The sequence below is a fragment of the Triplophysa dalaica genome, chromosome 5 (assembly GCF_015846415.1).
Source record: "Triplophysa dalaica isolate WHDGS20190420 chromosome 5, ASM1584641v1, whole genome shotgun sequence".
Lineage (NCBI taxonomy): Eukaryota > Metazoa > Chordata > Actinopteri > Cypriniformes > Nemacheilidae > Triplophysa > Triplophysa dalaica.
The window spans coordinates 11514735-11535453 of NC_079546.1; the positions used below are offsets into that span (position 1 = coordinate 11514735).

At 35.9% G+C, this 20719-nt stretch overlaps 1 protein-coding gene across 1 annotated transcript in view; it reads right to left on the reverse strand.

Moving 5' to 3' along the window:
* Window positions 1–19305, reverse strand: part of LOC130420645 (thyrotropin-releasing hormone-degrading ectoenzyme-like) — a 241625-nt gene extending 222320 nt beyond the window's left edge. Inside the window, exon 1 of the mRNA XM_056748097.1 lies at window positions 19240–19305. Within this exon, the coding sequence (XP_056604075.1) occupies window positions 19240–19268 (29 nt within the window). The 5' untranslated portion in view covers window positions 19269–19305. The remainder of the gene's footprint in view (window positions 1–19239) is intronic.
* Between the last annotated feature and the right edge of the window lie 1414 nt (window positions 19306–20719).

A 20719-nucleotide genomic window follows, 5' to 3' on the forward strand; every position in this document is an offset into this window, starting at 1 on the left:
AACACTCAGGATTTCCCTGGATGAAACTACACATAAAAACAAAGTAGCCAGACAGGTTGAAAACACAAAATTTCTTTCCTTGCAGCGACTGAGTGTGTGTGTTTCCATTGACTTATTAACACTGACATCCAGATGAAATTTGCTCAGGATTTGATGGGATGATGATTTTAGTCCTGCAGAATGTCAGATGAGGGAATTCATGGAGCTGATGAGATTTCATTAAAGGAACGTTTCCATCAACACACACAGGCAACACTGTTAGTAAAGGAACTTTGCAGTAAACTTTGGAAAGATCACATTGTCCCTGGTTTATTATGGCTCTGTCTGGTCCCTCAGGCTCTCTGAAAGTTACGTTTGTGTAATCTTCAGGTCCTCGAAAAGTCATGCCACCTTACTCTCCTTAAATGATCCTAATAAAGCTTTGTCGAAGTTCTTATTAGAGCCGTTGAAATACAGCGCTATAACACTCGCAGCAGTGTGGTCACATGGCTCATGGAGCACTCAATAGTTCCAAACAAATCTGTGCTGTCAATTTATTTTAATAGATTTTAGCAGGTCAGACGACAACAACTATTTGCACAAATTTTTCTAGACACATGTATATAAGCAAATTGTGTACAATGATAACTACATTTACTAAATGTATAAAAGCATGTGGTCTGGGTAAGAATATGAGATATGTCCTCCAACTTGTTCAAATGTATAAGCCTATTTCACCAACTGTAACTCCAACATCTCTGGTTCTAATTCTTATATATATCATATACAGCAAATCAAACTATGAACCTTAAAAAGAGCATAACACGCTTAATAATCAAAAACACCGCTGTTTCCATCCATTTACGAGCAACACTTAGTTTAGTTTCATAAAACTCCCAGAGAGACATTTCAAACCTGGTTGAGTCATAAATTGTTTTGCCTGAGTATTTTTTTCCCATTCCCTTTACAGATTAATTATGATTTTCTCCTCTAGTTGTCAAGGGCGCAGCAGGTTTATGCTTTTAACGCTGTTTGCACTGTTGACAGTGCGTTATTAAATCGAAGCACTTGCTATAAATACTATTGCACTGTAATTATACATCGTTGCTTGTTCCATGTGCTTTACCAGACTGCAGGGTCAATGTATCATAGTAGTACGATTTTTTTTAGGGATTGTGAGCATTAAGTAAATTCATGTTTTCAACCGCACACATTTTAATCAGGTCAAACGTATATGGCTAAAGAATCTGGCAGCAGAGAGATAATATTACCATAGGTAAAACTAACACAAAAAATGCTTTAACTTCTAAACGGACAAACTCCAGCAACGAAGAGAATATGTAACATCAGGCTAGTTGTCAATGGCACATTTTTTGTAAAAAAAAAGCTTGCAGCGTTGTGGTTACAAATAGCAGCTGGCAATGTTCAGAGGCATCATTTGGGCATGAAGGCAGCTCAGAGAAACAGATTCAGACAGGCTTCATACTGTAGGCAGCGTAGCAGAATTCTATTTGAATAATAAACAGAGCATCTTTGAAACAACCAATCACATTAAAACCTAAAATACAAATTTTTCGCTAGAAATGCAGTAATTAGTAAGTAATTGAAAGTGAAAATTTTACGAATTTATTAAAAACTGATCCTGTTCGACCAATCTCCTTCCTCGCATATTGTTGTGGAAACGACATGTTACTCGCTTGCTAAGTTGCTTGTATGAGGGCAAAGGTGTAACTTTCTTCACCTCAAAAACGTTCTGACCTGCAGAAAAAGAACCCGGCGCTGGCGTTTTAAAAAGTGCTCAGGACTTTTTTGAAAACACTGGATGCCCTGTGTCATCTGTAGTGCTTTGAAAAGGAGGAGGGGGTGAGCCAATAGATGCTGCCAAATTTCAGTCACTGGACCTTTAAGAATCTGTTGCACAACTATTCTCTGAGAAATAAGAACTATACAATTTCTTGCATAAATTTCACAAGTGCAACATGGCAAGCACATTTTGCATCCACAGACAAAAACACAACAACATAATATGTGCCAACTTAATGTGCCGCATCAAGTCAGAGCACAAAGGTCCTATTTAAATGTGTTTCTATCAAGTCCCCTACTCTCTGCTGAGCTTCATTATTCTTCAAATGCCACAGAAAATCAAGTAAGACACAGTCAACAAAATCAAATGGCTTCCCACCCACCAGAGCATGTCTACAATAAAACCCTGATATTTCTTCCGTCAAAAATGGCTTACAAACACCAGTAGAGTGGCCAAGACACCCACTAGCCTGTCACCATGGTGTTCAGTGAATTAGGTTTATAACATGGTTTACTCCTGCGAACAATGATTATATAATGAAAAGCAAAAAACCTTTCAGTCCAAATGGAAAGCTTTGTTTATATCTGTGAGCAACAATGAACCTCTGGTTTTTGTAGGCTAAATACATTCACTTCCTGTAAATCTGAGGATATATTCTTATGTTATAATCATATTCACACAGCAGAGATTAAAATGTTATGGTCAATCAATATGGATACTTCCTTCTGGGGTTGATGCATGAATCTCAAGAGCAGATTTCTAATAAAGCATAAAATGCTTTTTCATATTTTTCAAATCGGGCACCAGAGAATTAAGTGAGATAAACTAAGAGGATAAAAGGGTTACTTGCACATTTGCACTTCAGACAGTGTGTGGGACTTTTTCACACAAAGATCTGCATTTAGACACTTTATATCCACCTCAAACTCCCACTGGATTTCTCACACGTTTTAACAATCAAATAAATACATTTATAGTACTTTCAACTAAATGCAGCTTTTCTGTGTCAAATAGATCACGGCCTGATTCAGAATCCCCCGCACAAACCTGTTACAAGTGGATGGCAAAGTCATTTCAGCTGTTCTTTAATATATAAGGACCGCAAATATTAATCCATATGCAGTGCGATTTAATTCAATAAAAGATGTACAGACAGCTGCTAATCTCCACTTCTGTGTCTTTAGTAAATGGCAGTCATTTTATTTACGCCATAAGAGGGGTTTGCGCTGCCACAAGGTGTTAGTAAATCTGTCCCTTAATGTTTGTGGCCACAGCCAAGTAGATCAAAATATCTACATTTCTAATAATGCAACCATTGATCTGTAATAATCAACTGGATTGCTTATGATATCAAAACAAAGAAGCCTCTAGAACACCATGTTGGTATGCAAAAGAAGGATCGCTTTGGGGTGGGCTTATGCCAATGCAACAAATTAACCCAAAACTTGCCAAACCAAATAGCAGATGTGAACTTCTCTAACTTCTAATCCAACCAAAACAAGGAGAAATGGAGGCTGGGCAGAAAGTGAGCGGCACTCGCCCCTTAACTTCCATTTTGAAGTATGACAAACAGTATAGAGTATTAATATAATATTTAATTTCTCAAACAGTTTAAGGGAGGAAATTTCAGAGTTTAGGTGGCATACGAGATACGCATTTAGCGTACTTAGTTTTTCTAGAAACAACGGAATGACTAAAGTTTTGTGAATTTAAAGAGCAGGATGGACTGGACTGTTGCATTTTAGAAGTTATACAGTCGTACCTCTCGCCTAGTAACAGAAATGCTGATATAGAGCCCTATGACATGACTACGAGAGTGTTATTTCAAAAGGCTTGGCAAAATGTGTGTGATTAATTTCAGTTTCATAAGTCTTAGTGGCAGTGATACAAACAGTGGTGATACTGGTGGAATATGAGATCGAGAACCAGAAAGAACTGTTGTATAGTACAATTAAAAATACATGTATTATATAAACATTAAAACTTCTAATAATTGCAGATTGCAGACTTTGTAAGCCTGAGCACCTTCTGAAACTCCAGTCAAGATTTCTAGGTCCTTTGCGACAGGAGAAACATCTTAGAGGCACGAGTAAACCTTTCCTTTTTATTGGGACTCACAGAGACTTGAGATCCATTAATGATATCACATTTATCTGAAATCCCCAGAAGCCTGATATATACAAGCCTATAAACACGAATAACACAGGTTGTAAAAAAGCCTGTAGTTTAGTGCACCTTAGACTCATGAATTAAGGAAAGTGTGCTCTAAAGATCCGACCTACTTTATTAGCGGACCTACTTGAGGATATTCCTGTGAAAATGTACATATCTTGCCTCCCTTTAAGTGGATATGCCTGCTGTGGAGAGGTGTTCAATTGCTTTTTCCAAGCGGACACGACTGACAATAAAACACGTGAAAGATCTAATACGCTTTACTTTGAAGCCGAGACTCGTATCATGTTGTAAAGGGACCAGAATACAAGACTTTTTTCAGTCACTGATGCCATGCATAAATAAGAAATTAATTATATTCCTTCCCAAAGATGTCGAAGACACAGTGTATTCAGATTTTGTAATTCAGTTTTAGCTCTGTCTTGAGCATTCCTGCATCACTGTGGGCAGCCCTGACTAACACAAACTCAATCTCATGGCCTGTAGAGAAACATTCACCACTTAGGTCTGCCACATCTGCCACCAGAAGCTCAAATGTGTCTCCAATCTTACAAATGATACCTTACATATTCATACTGTGTTTATTTATTTGCCTGTCAAGAGAAATGAATGAGATTCTAGACTGTTATTCGTTGCAATTCAGGCATAGATGAAATAGCCAGAAAGCATAAGACTGGCACACTCTATTTTAGAGAAGACAGAATTTCCCAAAATAGAAGAAATAGATTCCCAACTGTAAATTTGGTATAACGGAAATTTAATATTTGGTTATTATTAATATACTGTATATTCTACTTAAAATAAGTTGAATATGTTCAACCTTACCCTGTGAATAGGTCAATAAGTCATCTAAATCACAGAAGGCCATTGGTAATGGTTGTCCTATATACTTGTATTAATATCTTTTGTAACATGTTACTGGCCAAAATCAATAGCAAGTTGTATGTTTGTATTGATCCATGTTCCTCTTGGGCAGATTTTCAACTGTTAAAACAAAATCTAATAGTGATTGTGTTATTTGGAGCAATCGTTGATACATTTTGCACTACACTGTTACACTTTTTTGTGTATATTAGATTAGATTAGATTCAACTTTATTGTCATTACACATATGTCAAGTACAGTGTGACGAAATGTAGTTTAGGTCTAACCAGAAGTGCAATTAGCAAGTGCAGGATATACACTGTGAATAAATACAGAATACAATATTAGGAAAATACTAATATCTGGAACAATATCAAATGTTATTTGGTTGACCTTATCCATTTTTTTTTGTTTCAATTTATCAACATATTTATTTATATTTATCAACATGCGTTTTAGCTCACTGTGTTATTTTCAACAGTTTAGAACCTTACAATCGAGGGTAAACTATACAATATTGTATTTTATAAGTTTTATATTGCACTTCGTCCACTGATGGTTGTATTAAAAAACGCACAATCTGTGTCATTTTTGGGACAACAGACAAATTTGTATTTCTGGGACAACAAATTTGATGTTACTTTTAATTCAACTTGTCCCTTTTATTATTTGTACACATAATCAACCTTTTTTCAAATAGTGTAAAATACCACAACACAAACAAAGTGTTAATAATTAATAAACCCCTTTTGAGAATGACTCTACATGCACATATATAAGATAATAGAACAGAAGTTCTGATTATGTATAGCAAACCACTAAAATGTAAAATGTGTTGAAGTCAACAAGTTATGCAAGTAGGATTTTAATGTTTTTTGATGCCATTTTGCCATTGAAATAGAAATTAAATTTCTAGTTTGGATCTAATCCCAATACAATCAAATAAGTGACAATTCTAAATAAAACAAGATATTCAAAGAATCTGATAGGGTTTTGAATTGATTTGGTTGTGAAAGTCAGCAATAATGAAGCCAGAAGTTGAAGTGCTTAAAAATAAGGGTGGATTTGTAAGTCATTTCAGATGCAGAGTATTTTTGTTGAGAATTTATGATAATTTTGTAATGATTATGAAAGATTACACAAACAATATTTTGTGAAGTGCAAAGTGTAGTAACGAATCAAACACAACCCTACCAGGAATTTGTATTTTGTGTAAATACTGTCAATGTTGACCTTCTGTTGAATTCAAGCTCACACACTAAAGCACAGATGTTTCAGACACTTTACGCTAAAGTGACAATGATGTCAGTGTGATGTGGATTACATGATGACACACAGAACAGAGGCAATAAAAGCGTGTCTGTGCAGTCAACCAGTTCTCTCAGTCCAAGCAGAAAACATTCAAAGTCATTCAGATATTAAAGTCAACCTGTTGGATGGTTGCTGCATGCCAGACACCACTCAAGTTTCAACTTTTTTATTGATAAAAAGGTCTCATGAATGTTTTGGCCGTGCAGAAGGCATCATAGGTGGCAACTTTGTGCAATTCCTGGGATGACCTTGGCGTTGTTAACACGATGCTCTAACCACTGAGCTACATGAAAGCTATAGTTTTGAACTTTGCAACATGCTTTACAGCTGTAGTTCACAAAAATCTGTCATTTATGTTATCTCAGAAAATCTTGAAAAATTAAGATGAAATCTTGAGAAATGGGGGTCTACCTTGTTTACCAACATCCTTAATGTCTACTTTAATGTTCTATATAAAAAGAAATGCATGCATTTTGAGGTGAACTATACCTTTAACAAAGTTTCCTTCTCAATCAACTGTGACAGCATGTCAGCATTATTTTGAGCTCTATGACTGTTGCATTACCCAGTTGCAAATGATGGAGTCTGTCTGATGCCACCAAACTGAGCAGAACAAATCATTCAAAAGGCGAGTGGGTGGAACAAGATAATAAGGACCTTCAGCGGGAGGACGGATGATTTGCTGCATTTTGAGAGGAAAAAACTGTGAGGAAACCAATATAGAAACACTATAATGATGATTTTCATCTCAAATTGACAGCAGATATGTTGTTTTGGTGAACAATAAATCAATAGCCGCAATCTATAATACTATGTCTGAAATGGTAGGCTATTGTCAAACAAGAAATATCTACTTTTGAGAGTGCATTTAAAAACTAAATCAGAAAACTTTAGCCAAGGGTCCTCACGTCTCCATTTATCTTTATAATTTTTTTCATTAATCGTGATTATTGATCATTAATTGTGTTTTGAAATTATTTCCCCAATTAAAGTTTGGTAACACTTTCCTTGAAGCGTGTATGTAAAATGCATTATACAAGTAGTTTCAAAGCGTTGTAATGCACCTTTAATGCATTGTAATATCTTAATAATAATAATTTTTATTACAGATGCATTATAACACTACACATTTTAAATTGGTTATAATTCTTTACAACTACATAAGATGCATTACAACACACATTATGAAGAATTATAATGCATTTTACACTTTTATATCTCTTTATAATGCATTATACATACATACTTCAAGGAAAGTGTTACCGTAAATAATGGTTACACACGACATTATAATAAACAACAGCATTTGTTTACCCATCATAACTTAGTTTTGTTTGTCATTTTCTCACCCATTTGTCTGATTTCTGCTATGTAATAGCGATTCATTCCGGTATGAACAATGCAGGACCAGCTCACAAGCAATTAGAATAATAATGTTTCCACCACAAAACAAAAATCACACCTCATCTCCTCCTATATTTGTTCACTCATTGCTAATATGTCATTATGTTCACTGACCACGAATCAGCTTTTAAAGAAGCACTGGTGATGTTTCATTACCTTTCATATAAATTGTAAAGCCGTTCTTGTTCTTGTATCAGCTCAATGGGTCGGTAAAGCAATTATGTTGCACATGTGGTGATGAGAGTCACTCTCTGTCACCTTCGAACGATCCTCGAGAATCTTGTCAATAACAATGACAGTATAGCAGAAAAATTGCTGTTGTGACTATTTTTTCATGATGTGTTTCAGGAAAAAAAGTCTAGACTATTACTTGTCAGTAACACACCCGAAACAATATGTGGCGCCAAATACGTGTAAAACGACACGCGTCTTCAGGACTTCAGTACACTAAAGGCTTAAATAGTCATTGAAAAGCTATATTTCTTCCTCGCTCAGACAGATATTATGACTTCAACAAGTTCTCATTTCTACTGTCAATGATAATTGAGGTTTATATGGTTTTCACTACTATGACATGAATAATATGTAATAATACCCCCTTAGCTGTTATAAAATGCACTTGAAAAACCCACTGCTTCGCAGGGCTTATTGTTTCTATAAAACTGTTATTCCATATGCGTAGCAAGGTTTCATAAAATTAAGTAAATAAAGTGATATTTAGGCCTTGGCTATGTAATGGGGTTAGCAGTCATGATCAGAGCCATTGAGAGAGAGAGAGTTCTGCCAACGGAAGTCCAAAACGCTGGAGCGTCACGTGATTCATGGAGCCTTCAGATATTTCCAGGAAGTTATGTTTTCTCTTTAAATGCTTTATTTCTTTCATTATCTTAATCATTAAATAACCTTCGTCTTTAAATGGGTGAGAAGTTTACTGCAGTTGGTCCGTTTAGTCGCAGCTCCAGTAACTTCCGGAAACTATTGAAACTGTGAAAAACTGTTCCATTGGAGAAGCCAACGGAGAAGACGTGACTCTCTCTCAACGGCTCTGGAAATAAGTTTTTTTTATAACGGCTTAGAACTCGGCTCAAAAAATCAGAATCAAGGACCGGAACTGGCCGTTTTATAATGTGTTTGTTAGTACCATACTTAAAAAAAAGAAAAATTATATAGACCACTTACAATGCTAGCTGTAAATAAAGCTGGTTTAACGCTGGTAAAGAAGAACTTCCCGTTTCAGTTCTTTTAAACCACACAAACGTTCAAACAATATACAATTAGCCTAACAGAACATTTATAACCAAATTAAAATGTTTAACCATCCCTTAAAGATTGAATTATCTATGTAAGATTTTTTTTAATCAACCGGAAGTGCTTCTGGACCAGTGTTAAAATCTCGCAAAGTGGTCTATATAAGAATTGTATTAGATTAATGCATTTTATTTATTCAAGACTTAAAACTATTTTTTTCCCATTACATACATCATGAAAAGGATTGTCTTATGTTCAGAACAATACAGTATTTACTCTTCACATTACAGCAGAGTTAACCATGCAGACCTGAATAACTTTCACATGGGAATAGGGCTGCAACTAACGATTATTTTAATAATCGATTAATCTATTTATTATTTTATTGATTCAGTGATGAATCGGATAAAAACCCCAAAACAAGAAAAGCTTTCATTTCCAACCCTTTATTCAAAAACAGAACTAAAATCTTTAGAAAGTGCACAAACATGTTGCTCCTTGAACATCCCTGAGCTGTTATAATAATAATAAAATAAAATAATAGTGTTGACTAACACAAAAAACAAACACATGTATGCTTTACATCTGCCAAATATTTTTTTTTAAATAAACTGCCATCTGAGCAGCCAGAACAATTTATGATTTATAAAAAATAAAGAACAATACAAATCAGAAAATTTAGCAGGATTTGTTTGAATGTCAGAAATGGTTCTCTAAACTACACTGAAGTGACACACACACACACACACACACACTCACACACACTTTCTCTCTCTCTCTCTCTCTCTCTCTCTCTCACTCTCTCTCAAGTTCACTTGAAGCTTATTCATTAAATTATTACCATCATTGTAGTAAGTGTAAGGTTAATTTATACACCACATTTAAACACAGCTTAAGATGACCAAGTGCTATAAAAGAACTTTAAAATTAAATTAAAAAGTACAACACACACAAATATATTTGTTAATAATAACCTATATGGGACAAAGCACAGAATATACACTGCATAAATTGCTTTTCTAATTTAGTAGTTTTGTCCTGTTGTCAGTCCAAATATAAAAAAATCTTAAATCAAGATACATTTACTAAACACATGAAATAGCATAAGAAATGATGTCTTGTTTTCTGAAAAAACACCTCAAAATTAAGTGATTGTTTGCTTAAAACAAGCACAATTCTCTGCCAATGGGGTAAGAAAAAAAATCTTAATGAGATATAATCTCAAACAGAAGTTCAAGCATCACCTAATTTTCTCATGCCATTATTCTTGTCAAGTAATCTTGATTTAAGATTTTTTAGATATTTGGACTGGAGACGAGACAAAATTACTAAGTAAGAAAAGCTTTTTTTGAAAAAACGTGTCTTCAGTCTTGCAATGCAAAGTGCAAAGTAACTATACCACCCCTGCTTTACTAATGTTATTAACCAGCTGTGCTTGTCATGTTGGATAACGAGTACACACCCGCACTAGGGACACTACGTTCCTCACTTCAAAACGGAACAAAAGTAGGATTCTGTAGTGACTTAACCTGATGTTGAACTCCCTTCCTCCTCATTAAAGAGTCCACAATGTTTGCGTTTCAGGTGCTGGATCATTGCCGTGGTGCTCCCGTGCCATGTCGCTTTTGCATATTTTGTAGTTAACACAGTTTTTCTGTTTATTTAGTGTGAAATGCTCCCGCACCTTGGATGACTTTAAATTTGCTCCGCCCTGTCTATGAGGCGCCGAACTCTGCTAGCATCAGTGCGCCAGAGAGACCGAGTGTGTTCACTCCGCTACACACTCAAATAAAGTTTTTTTTAATAATCAAACGTCTCCGTGTCGTGCGACACAACGAATAGATTATGAAATTCGTTGCCAACTTGTTAAGTAATCGATTTTAATCGATTTAATCGATTTTGCAGCCCTACATGGGAATAAAAATCTTGTCTTTATCTTTTACACAATAACACATGCGACATGCCATTCACAACCCAAATGCATTGACAGCCACAATCATTCTTGCTTTTTAAAACTGGGCATAGTGAGCAATTTCATCTCTCAGCTTTGCCAAAATCCAAATGCTAATACAACTGCCAGTATGTTTTCAGTTGATGGTACATTATTCACCCATTTTCTAATTGTAACACAGAACAGTAATTATAATGAAGGTAGATTATGTGCAATGTTTCATATGTTTAGTTGACTATGTGAGTATAATGAGAAATTAAGGTCTGTTTAGTGAGCATTGCTTATTTTCATCTGTCTGTTCTAATACTGTACCTCTCTGCAATGTGATTTGTGCTGGTGAAAAGCTGCTACTAACATTACAATAAAATGTAAACAACCAGCCATAATGAAAGACATTTTGTTACCTTGGGAAGGACAAGTTGAAAGTTATAATCAAAACGAACACATTTTGGCAAAAGCTTACTGTAAAAGATTAAGCATTTTGCAGGTAGAGAGCTTGGAATGCTTGTAGATGTTAAATCATTTGAAGCTTTCCAGTCTGAAGTGAAAGCTTTTTCAGTTTAAACCAATCGTCCCACACACATACAGAGCTCTCTGTAATTTTAAAATATTACAGGTGACCAGTCATTCTTTTTGATAATGTTTCTACACAAAAAAACCTGAATGAATATTATTATAATAATAGAATAACTATGCACTGATCTCTCCTGGACTCTCTCCAATAGGATGTATCTGCAATTTACCATCAATGCTTTTCATTTTGGAGAAAAAACATTTAAAAATATCTTATTAAAATGATAAAAAGTCTGCAATTTTTTTTTTTAATAAACTCAAATTCCACAGCCTCATAAACTTATTTCACTTAAAACAGTTGTACGTAAACATGGAACATTTATACAATTTAAAGGAATTTTAATAGTTAAAAACACTTTTGTATGTAATCTTGTATGTAATCTTTATACAATTATTTTAAAGTACGATTTCAGTAATCACTCAAAACTTCAAAAGTAATTAGAATTAAATGGCTTGTAAGCAGCTTTGCATCACAAACACAAAGTTGTGAAAAATATCTTATTTGACTTAAAACAACTAAAGAATTAATGCCATGAGAATGTAGTCGTATCCAGTGGAGCTCCAGTTAAAAATCGCTTTGCCGCCCTCTGCGAGACGAAATCCAACGCTGTGGTCATCGGAGACTCAATCGTCCGGAACGTACGCGCCTCCTTCAATGAAGGTAAGGTGCGCACTCACTGTTTTCCTGGCGCCCGTGTTCTCGATGTGTCTGCGCAGGTAACTGCGATTCTGAAGGAGGATGCAAGAGTAGGAGCCGTAGTTCTGCACGCGGGGGTGAATGATGTGAGAATGCGGCAGTCGGAGATCCTGAAGAGGGACTTCAGGAGTCTGGTCGATACTGTTCGCAACGCATCGCCCACGGCGAGGATCATCGTATCAGGGCCGCTTCCAACTTACCGACGAGGGAACGAAAAGTTCAGTAGACTATTTATGCTTAATAATTGGTTAATGTCATGGTGTATTGAACAGAAGCTGCTCTTTGTAAATAATTTTGATCTGTTCTGGGAGCGACCTAGGCTTTTCCGCCCCGACGGGCTGCACCCCAGCAGCATTGGAGCGGAAATTCTGTCTGACAACATCTCAAAGACGCTACGCACCATTTGACTAGTAAGTACAAATTTTAACTACAGTCTGTGTTCTTCTCACCCAACTGTTAAGAATGTTACTGCTTTCAAATGCATAGAGACTGTGTCTGTCCCCCGAATAATACAACCAAATAATAATTTATTTAAAAGTCAGAGAAAAAATCTTATCATGATTAAACCAAAAGACAATATATTTAATGAGCAAAACCAACGCCTAAAGTTTGGGCTACTTAATATTAGATCACTAAATCCAAAAGCAGTTATTGTAAATGAAATGATCACAGACAACAGTTTTGATATACTTTGCCTCACTGAAACCTGGCTTAAGCCAAATGATTATTTTGGTCTAAATGAGTCTACTCCTCCAAGCTACGGTTATATTCATGAGCCACGTCCGGTTGGTCGAGGTGGTGGTGTCGCAACAATCTTTAGAGACTTTCTTACCGTTACGCGGAGAACAATGCATACATTTAAATCATTTGAAATGCTTGCGTTGAACATAACAGTTCCAAACAAAAGTAAAAAATCATTGGTCTCTCTTACATTGGTTACTGTGTATAGACCCCCTGGGCCTTACACTAATTTTCTGATAGAGTTCGCAGACTTCTTATCGGATCTATTGGTTAACGTCGATAAAGTACTGATTGTTGGAGATTTTAATATCCACGTAGACAGTGCTAACGATCCATTAGCTGTGGCGTTTAAAGAACTACTAGACTCTTGTGGTGTAACACAATACATCAATAGACCTACTCATCGCCTTAATCATACCCTAGACTTGATTATATCTCACGGAGCCGATCTAACCAATATCGATATTATACCTCAAAGCGACGATGTTTCCGATCACCATCTTATAATATGTACACTGCGCACTGCAGAAATCAGTTGTATATCTCGTTATCGACAAGGTAGAACAATCACCTCAACTACTAAAGATAGTTTCGTAAAGAACTTGCCAGATCTGACTTCTCTAATAACCTTTCCAACGAATATAAAATTGCTCGATGACATGACCAGCAACATGGGCACTATTTTCTCTAATACATTAGAAGCGGTCGCACCTATGAAGTCAAAAAGGATAAATGAAAAGAACATAGCACCATGGTATGATAACACCACTCGCGCCCTAAAAAGAGAAACGCGTAAACTGGAGCGAAAATGGAAACAAACCCAATTAGAGGTCTTTAAAATTGCATGGAAAGAGAGTGCAAGCTGTTACAAAAAGGCACTAAAAGCAGCAAAAGCCGAGCACTTCCGTAACCTCATAGAAAATAACAAAAACAATCCAAGGTTTTTATTTAGTACAATTGCTAAATTAACAAACAAACAGACTCCACCTGACCTGGGTATTCCGCCGCACCTTGGTAGCAATGAATTCATGAAATTTTTTACAGAGAAAATCGAAATAATACGAGACAACATAGCTAAAACCAAACCTCCAAGTTTGTCGGAAGAATTAGTTTCAACCGTCACCCAAAAAGAAAAGCTAGAGTGTTTTTCTCCTATAAATCAGGAAGATTTAATTAAAATTATTGCAACATCCAAACCGACGACATGCTTATTAGACCCCATTCCGACTACTTTATTAAAAGAGTTACTACCTGCTGTAATTGAGCCCATTTGTAACATAATCAACTCGTCTATTAATCTAGGACATGTCCCAGGACCCTTTAAACTGGCTGTAATTAAGCCTCTTATCAAAAAACCAAATTTAGACCCAAATGAACTTGGAAGCTATAGACCGATTTCAAATCTCCCGTACTTGTCTAAAATACTAGAAAAAGTAGTGTCAACTCAACTGTGTACCTTCCTACAAAATAATGACATGCACGAAAAGTTTCAGTCTGGCTTTAGACCGCATCACAGCACTGAAACTGCGCTCGTTAGAATTACAAATGACCTTCTTATTGCTTCAGATAAAGGAAACATCTCACTCTTAGTCCTGCTTGACCTTAGTGCTGCTTTCGATACTGTAGACCATAAAATACTACTAGATCGTTTACACCATTATATCGGTATTCAGGGACAGGCACTGCAATGGTTCAGATCTTACTTAACAGACCGATATCAATACGTCCATTTAAATGGGAAATCGTCAAATCTTACGCAAGTCAATTATGGATTACCACAGGGATCGGTTTTAGGACCCTTGCTTTTCTCCATATACATGCTGCCCCTCGGCAACATTATTAGAAAACATGGAATTAGCTTCCACTGTTATGCAGATGATACTCAGCTATATATCTCATCAAGACCAGATGATTCCTTTAAGCTATCCAAACTGGCAGAGTGCATCGAGGACATAAAACATTGGATGACTAGTAATTTCCTCCTTTTAAACTCTAGCAAAACAGAAATATTACTTATAGCACCAAAATTAAGTAAACCGAATATCTCCGATTACAGCCTGCAAATTGAAAGCTGCACTGTTACTCCAACAAATACAGTTAAAGACCTAGGCGTTATATTAGACGGCAACCTGTCATTTAAAAATCACATCTCAAATATCACAAAAACAGCCTTCTTCCACCTTAGAAATGTTGCCAAATTACGAAATAGTTTATGTGTTGCAGACGCAGAAAAGCTTATTCATGCATTTGTGACCTCACGGCTTGACTATTGTAATGCTCTACTTAGTGGTTGTCCTGTATCATCGATAAACAAACTACAGTTAGTTCAGAATGCAGCTGCCAGAGTTCTTACTAGGTCAAGAAAATACGATCACATAACCCCAGTTTTATCATCGCTTCACTGGCTACCCATTAAGTATCGCATTGATTTTAAAATTATTTTAATTACTTACAAAGCCCTGAACGGTTTAGCACCTACTTACTTAACCGAGCTTTTATCACGTTACAACCCATCACGCTCGCTGAGATCTCAAAACTTAGGACTTTTGACAATACCTAGAATAACAAAATCCACCAAAGGTGGACGAGCTTTCTCATACGTAGCACCTAAACTCTGGAATAGCCTTCCTGATACTATTCGAGGGTCAGACACACTCTCCCAATTTAAATCTAGATTAAAGACACATCTTTTCAGCCAAGCTTTCACTTAATGCATAGTTAATGAACAGCAGCTACGCTAATTATTCTCTTTATTCTCTTTCCGCCTCTGCCTCGGGATGCCCATCCCGAGGTAGGAAGAAGTTCCACCATGTCCAGACGACCGACAGATGCCCATCCCGAGGTAGGAAGAAGTTCCACCATGTCCAGACGACCGACAGATGCCCATCCCCAATTGAGATTACACCAGATACAGCTGCAGACTGACTGACCATCCCAGCTCCATCTAAGGCAATTCCACCATCTGCCAAGAGAAATATGACCATCGGACCATCCCAGCTCAGACCACTACATCCCCAACCAAGAGCAAAGACGGACTATTTGTCTTATTAATGCTGAAGTTACAATATTTGGTATTAAATGCTAAACTAAAATCACATGTCACCAGTCTGAGTGCAGCTATGACACGTCAGAGGGGATCTGGCCCTCCCGGTTGAGCCTGGTTTCTCCCGAGGTTTTTTTCTCCATTAATCAATCATTGGAGTTTGGGTTCCTCGCCACAGCAGGGCAGTGTTGGCCTGCTCACCGGGAGACTGCATTCATTCATTTATTTATTTAGAAATTAGATGTTATTTATTAGAATGAACTTACTCGTTGTATAAATACCATGCACTGTGCTGTGTTTTAACTTTTCTGTTTTTCCTGTTTGCCCCTGTAAAGCTGCTTTGAAACAATACACATTGTGAAAAGCGCTATATAAATAAACTTGAATTGAATTGAATTGAAAACTCTCGCCCTAGCATAATTCCAAACCCACATGAATTTCCTCAAAGAAGACAAAAGATTGTTTGCTGAATATTAATGTCCATACTACAATACTATATCTACCAAACAGGACCAATGGCTGAGGTTTTCCAAGGTACTGCTCCAAAGTGTAGTATTTTAGTATTAACTCTGTCCAAAAACACTTCTGCAGTGATGTTTTGGATCTAACTACAATATATGCAACTAGGTATGGAAGAACAGTAGTCATTTGTTCAAAAGTAATTTAAGTATAACATATACATATACATTTTTAATAACAATGATCCTATGTGGAAAATGTCTTTCTGCCCCAAAAGTTTTCAATCTGCTTGTCAGTGATATTGACTTTGGGATTAAGCAGTAAGCAGTTTGATAGAAGCAATGCCATTAAAACATTCAGCTGCTTACTAAAATACACAGAAATAACCAAATCAATTAAATACCAGCCAACCATTAAACGCTTTAGTCCCTGGCAAGTAAACAGTCATGTTGCCACGCAACAAAATAACCAGCTATGGGTGCTGTATGGTGATATAAATTGACGCTTAGGAAGAAGGCTGTAGCTAATAACTATATGTTATTTCAATTCATATGAATAAACCACAACTATTGATCATTCCAAAAATAAAATAATCTTGAAAAGCTTTGCTTACAATAATTTGTACTTGAGATCAAAACAACAAGAGACATTTTAAACCATGTTCAAATGGCATTACACTACAGTACAGATATCAGATATTCATGCATATAACACAAATTTGTTGTACAGTGCAAAGGCATTTATACATTTTAAAGTGGCGTTTAAGTATCCTGATACGTTTTAGGGTCATTGTGTAAAGCATTAGTTATTTCAAAACCACATAGGGGTAGTGGATTAACACATACAGGAATGTTGTAGGATTTGGTTGCTGAATAGAAAAGCTAAGGAAAGCTTTCTTTTACAATGATTAAACGGTCAAGGGTTGCAAGAAAGAGCGACACTGACACCTGCTGTTATATTCTGATAATTGCAGGGAAGTTGACAGCCATCCTTCTCCTTTTTTACAGCCAAGACAGAAAACAAAGAGTATGTCACAGCTCCTTGAACAGTGAATTTGATCAGAAGAAAGGATCTAAATTCAGTAACAGTTGTGCTGCTGTTTGTCTGATTTTATGATTTATGAAGTCACAAACATTCGATAGACAAGTTAAAGGACAGTCCTGAGCCAAATCCATACAAATTCTACATATTTAGAGCACATCCTCTCATTGCTTTTTTCAGCAAATGAGGTCATTCAGAGACAAGGAGCGCAGCTATCTTGCATACTTACTTATCTATTTTACTAAATGTGACCCTGGATCACAAAACCAGTCTTCAGTAGCACAGAAACATTTTTAGTAAAAGACAGAAAAACATTGTATGGGTCAAAATTATAGATTTTTCTTTTATGCCAAAAATCATTAGGATATTAAGTAAATATCATGTTCCAAGATGTTTGTAAATTTCCTACCTATAATATAAAAAAACTTTATTTTTGGCCTGCCACAGTGCCCCAGATTAACAACTTCAAATGCATTTTATTCAATATTTAGATTTGTTTTGCACTCTCAGATTCCTGAGTTTTAAAAGGTTGTATCTCAACCAGATATTTTCCTACTCAAACAACTCATATGTCAATAGAAATCTTATTTATTCGACTTTTATATTATGTCAAAATCTCAATTTCGAAAAATTTACCCACCAGACTGGTATTGTCCATGGTCTCAAATAGCTAATTTCTAAGAATTTCTGTGTTGTGAATTGTACAAAAACTTATGATTACTAGAATAAAGCACTGACCAAAAGGCTCGTGGTCCAGTGGTTAGTGCATTGGTTTTGTGGGTTGCAATTTGTTGAATTGAGGCCAGGCTTTCTTTTTTTTCTTATTCCATACAACGGTGTTTTGTCTTATAATAACATTCTAAGTTGTCAGGATACTTTCTCCTGCTTTGATGGAAAATGTTGTGAATAGAAGCTGTAACTCTGAGAACACTGAGCCTTTTGTAAGGTGCAAACACACTATATGTTATACAAGACGAGATAATGTTTCGGGGGGGGGGTGTAATATTAAGGGCATGATCTAGTTTGTCCACCTGCCTGAATTCTCCCCCTCAAAAGTATGCACTAAAGTCGTGGTCATCAACCTTTTTGAGCCCATTATCCCCAACCTCAGAATTGTTTTAAGGTAAGATCTACCACTTAAAAAAGTTGAATATAAAAACAGCCCAGAATGAACCTCCAGCTTGATGCCTTTTATTTAGCCCATAATCTTGGGTCTATTTGAATTACCTGAAGTTCTTTGTTCCACTTTTCAGATGCAACCAAGCAAACTCTGTAACATGTAGAGTTGCCACTTTCAGTGTGCCAAAATGAGGTGAAAAACCAATGCAAACACCAGTTCCACTTTAATTCACACATGACAGCTTGACATTAAAACGAGGTTAAGAATTAGTTTAACCAGACCCTCATTATTTAGGTATTCACTTTATAAAGATTTGTTATTTATGATGCATTTATTTGGTTTACTTTTATTAAGGAAATAAAGTATATAGATGGAAATGTTATAATTAGGCACTAATAATAACAACAACGTCGTCAATCATTTTAAAATCATTTATCTATTTACCTTTAGCTGTCTAATAGATAAAATAGTTTAAGGTCTGACAATGGAGTATGGAATGGTCTATCATATTAGGCTAATTGAAAACATAAATAGGAACGTCATCTTGAGATAGTACTGAAAACACTCCAGTTTACAATCACTGACTGACCCACGGATCATTCTCAATTGCTACTTTGTGAAGAGACTGATGTTGACTTTGAGAAGATCAACATTAAAATACATGCATGCACAGGAGTAATGGCCGTGTGGGACATGTCCCCACCACTTTTCAATCGCTGAATGAAGAGAAAGAGAGATCGGCTTGCAATACGGAACATTAATCAGGCACATTACTCTCTATGTATTTTTGTATCTGGGAAGCACTGGCTTAAAGTGTTTATAGTCCACTAACCTTGGGGTCAGGAAATGACAACTTTCCATGTTTTCATCAGATCCTCCTGCTAGACGATGGAAAGGCACCCTGCAGAAAAGCATAGACAAGTCTAAAATGTGTGTATTTCCCAACTTTTTTTTACAAAGAAACACATTAATCGCAAGTAGCTATAATAGTTTTTTTTACAATCACACACAAAACGACACATTTCTCAGTACTAAGCTCATTTGTTTTCCAAACTCTTCAGTTCTCCTAACCCACTTCAACTTGCCACAGCTGTGCATTTTACATTCAAAACTACCAAAACACAACAAATCGAGCCATTCTTCCAGAGCACTAGCAAAGGTTTTCACCACTATTACACAAATAAATTATTATAAATCACCGACATTAAAACCAACAACAGGTAACATTATGCATCGTTTTATTTTGCAAGATGTCCTTACAAAACACAACAGGAATCACACTCTCTACTCTTTTTATATTTCAGTACAAAATCATTCCAACACATTTACCTTTTGTACAGCAATATTGTAAGAAATTATAATCAGAATATATCTCAATATTGTATTACTGTAGAAATGTTGCAAATGTATTTCTTATTGATTTCTGTATTGTGGTAGATTTTGAGATGTAGTTTAAGTAAGGAATATTTGACGACGGGCCGTTCTATTATACGAAAGGGAATTCACCTCGGGTGTGCATTAACTTTCGAATAATCAAACGGACCGGAGTTAATTATTCCACTTATACCACGGTTACCACAGCACCGGACATTAAAGAGACCTCACAAACCTGCTTGTTTTCAATAATGTCATTAATGTGACAGAAAAGCCAGTGATAATAAATGATTTATTCCCCGTTTTGTTTCTATCTTCATGAGTAAAAAACATTACGCAAACTTTTGAAAGAGTGGGTCTATCAAATTATATTTGTTATCAGTAAGGAGCATAAAGAGGAAAACGAACCATGCCATCAGTGTTTATTAATGCACTAAGTTATTATATTTATTCGATTCCAGTATATGCATTTCTATATGGTTTTTGAAATACCATAGTTTATTGAAACGATACTGCACACGTTTCCAGTATATTTGACATTATTAACGGCAGATCAAGAGCAGGGTGCTGTGTGCGCACTGCAGTGGTGGCCTGTAGTCCACACTATAACCTTTCAGTTGTTTAAACTTGGCGAAGTGATCTGGAAACTGTAACTATAGTGTTTGTATCTAAATGAGAAAATTAAATTAAATTAAATTTTGCGCCATAAAATATTGAAATCGTTTCCAAGTGATTGTAAAAAAAATCCTTGAAATTCCATTAGCTAATAGATTCCACGTGATCATAAAAGTCAAATAAAACACAACACAATCTGTGAACATCATCTAATAGATGGAAAATAAATCTACAATCAAGTACTTTTAGAAAGGTCTTGTAGTTAAATGAATTTAAGTGATAATTGCAGGTAGACTATAATCTCAAGGTGTAAATGATGATAT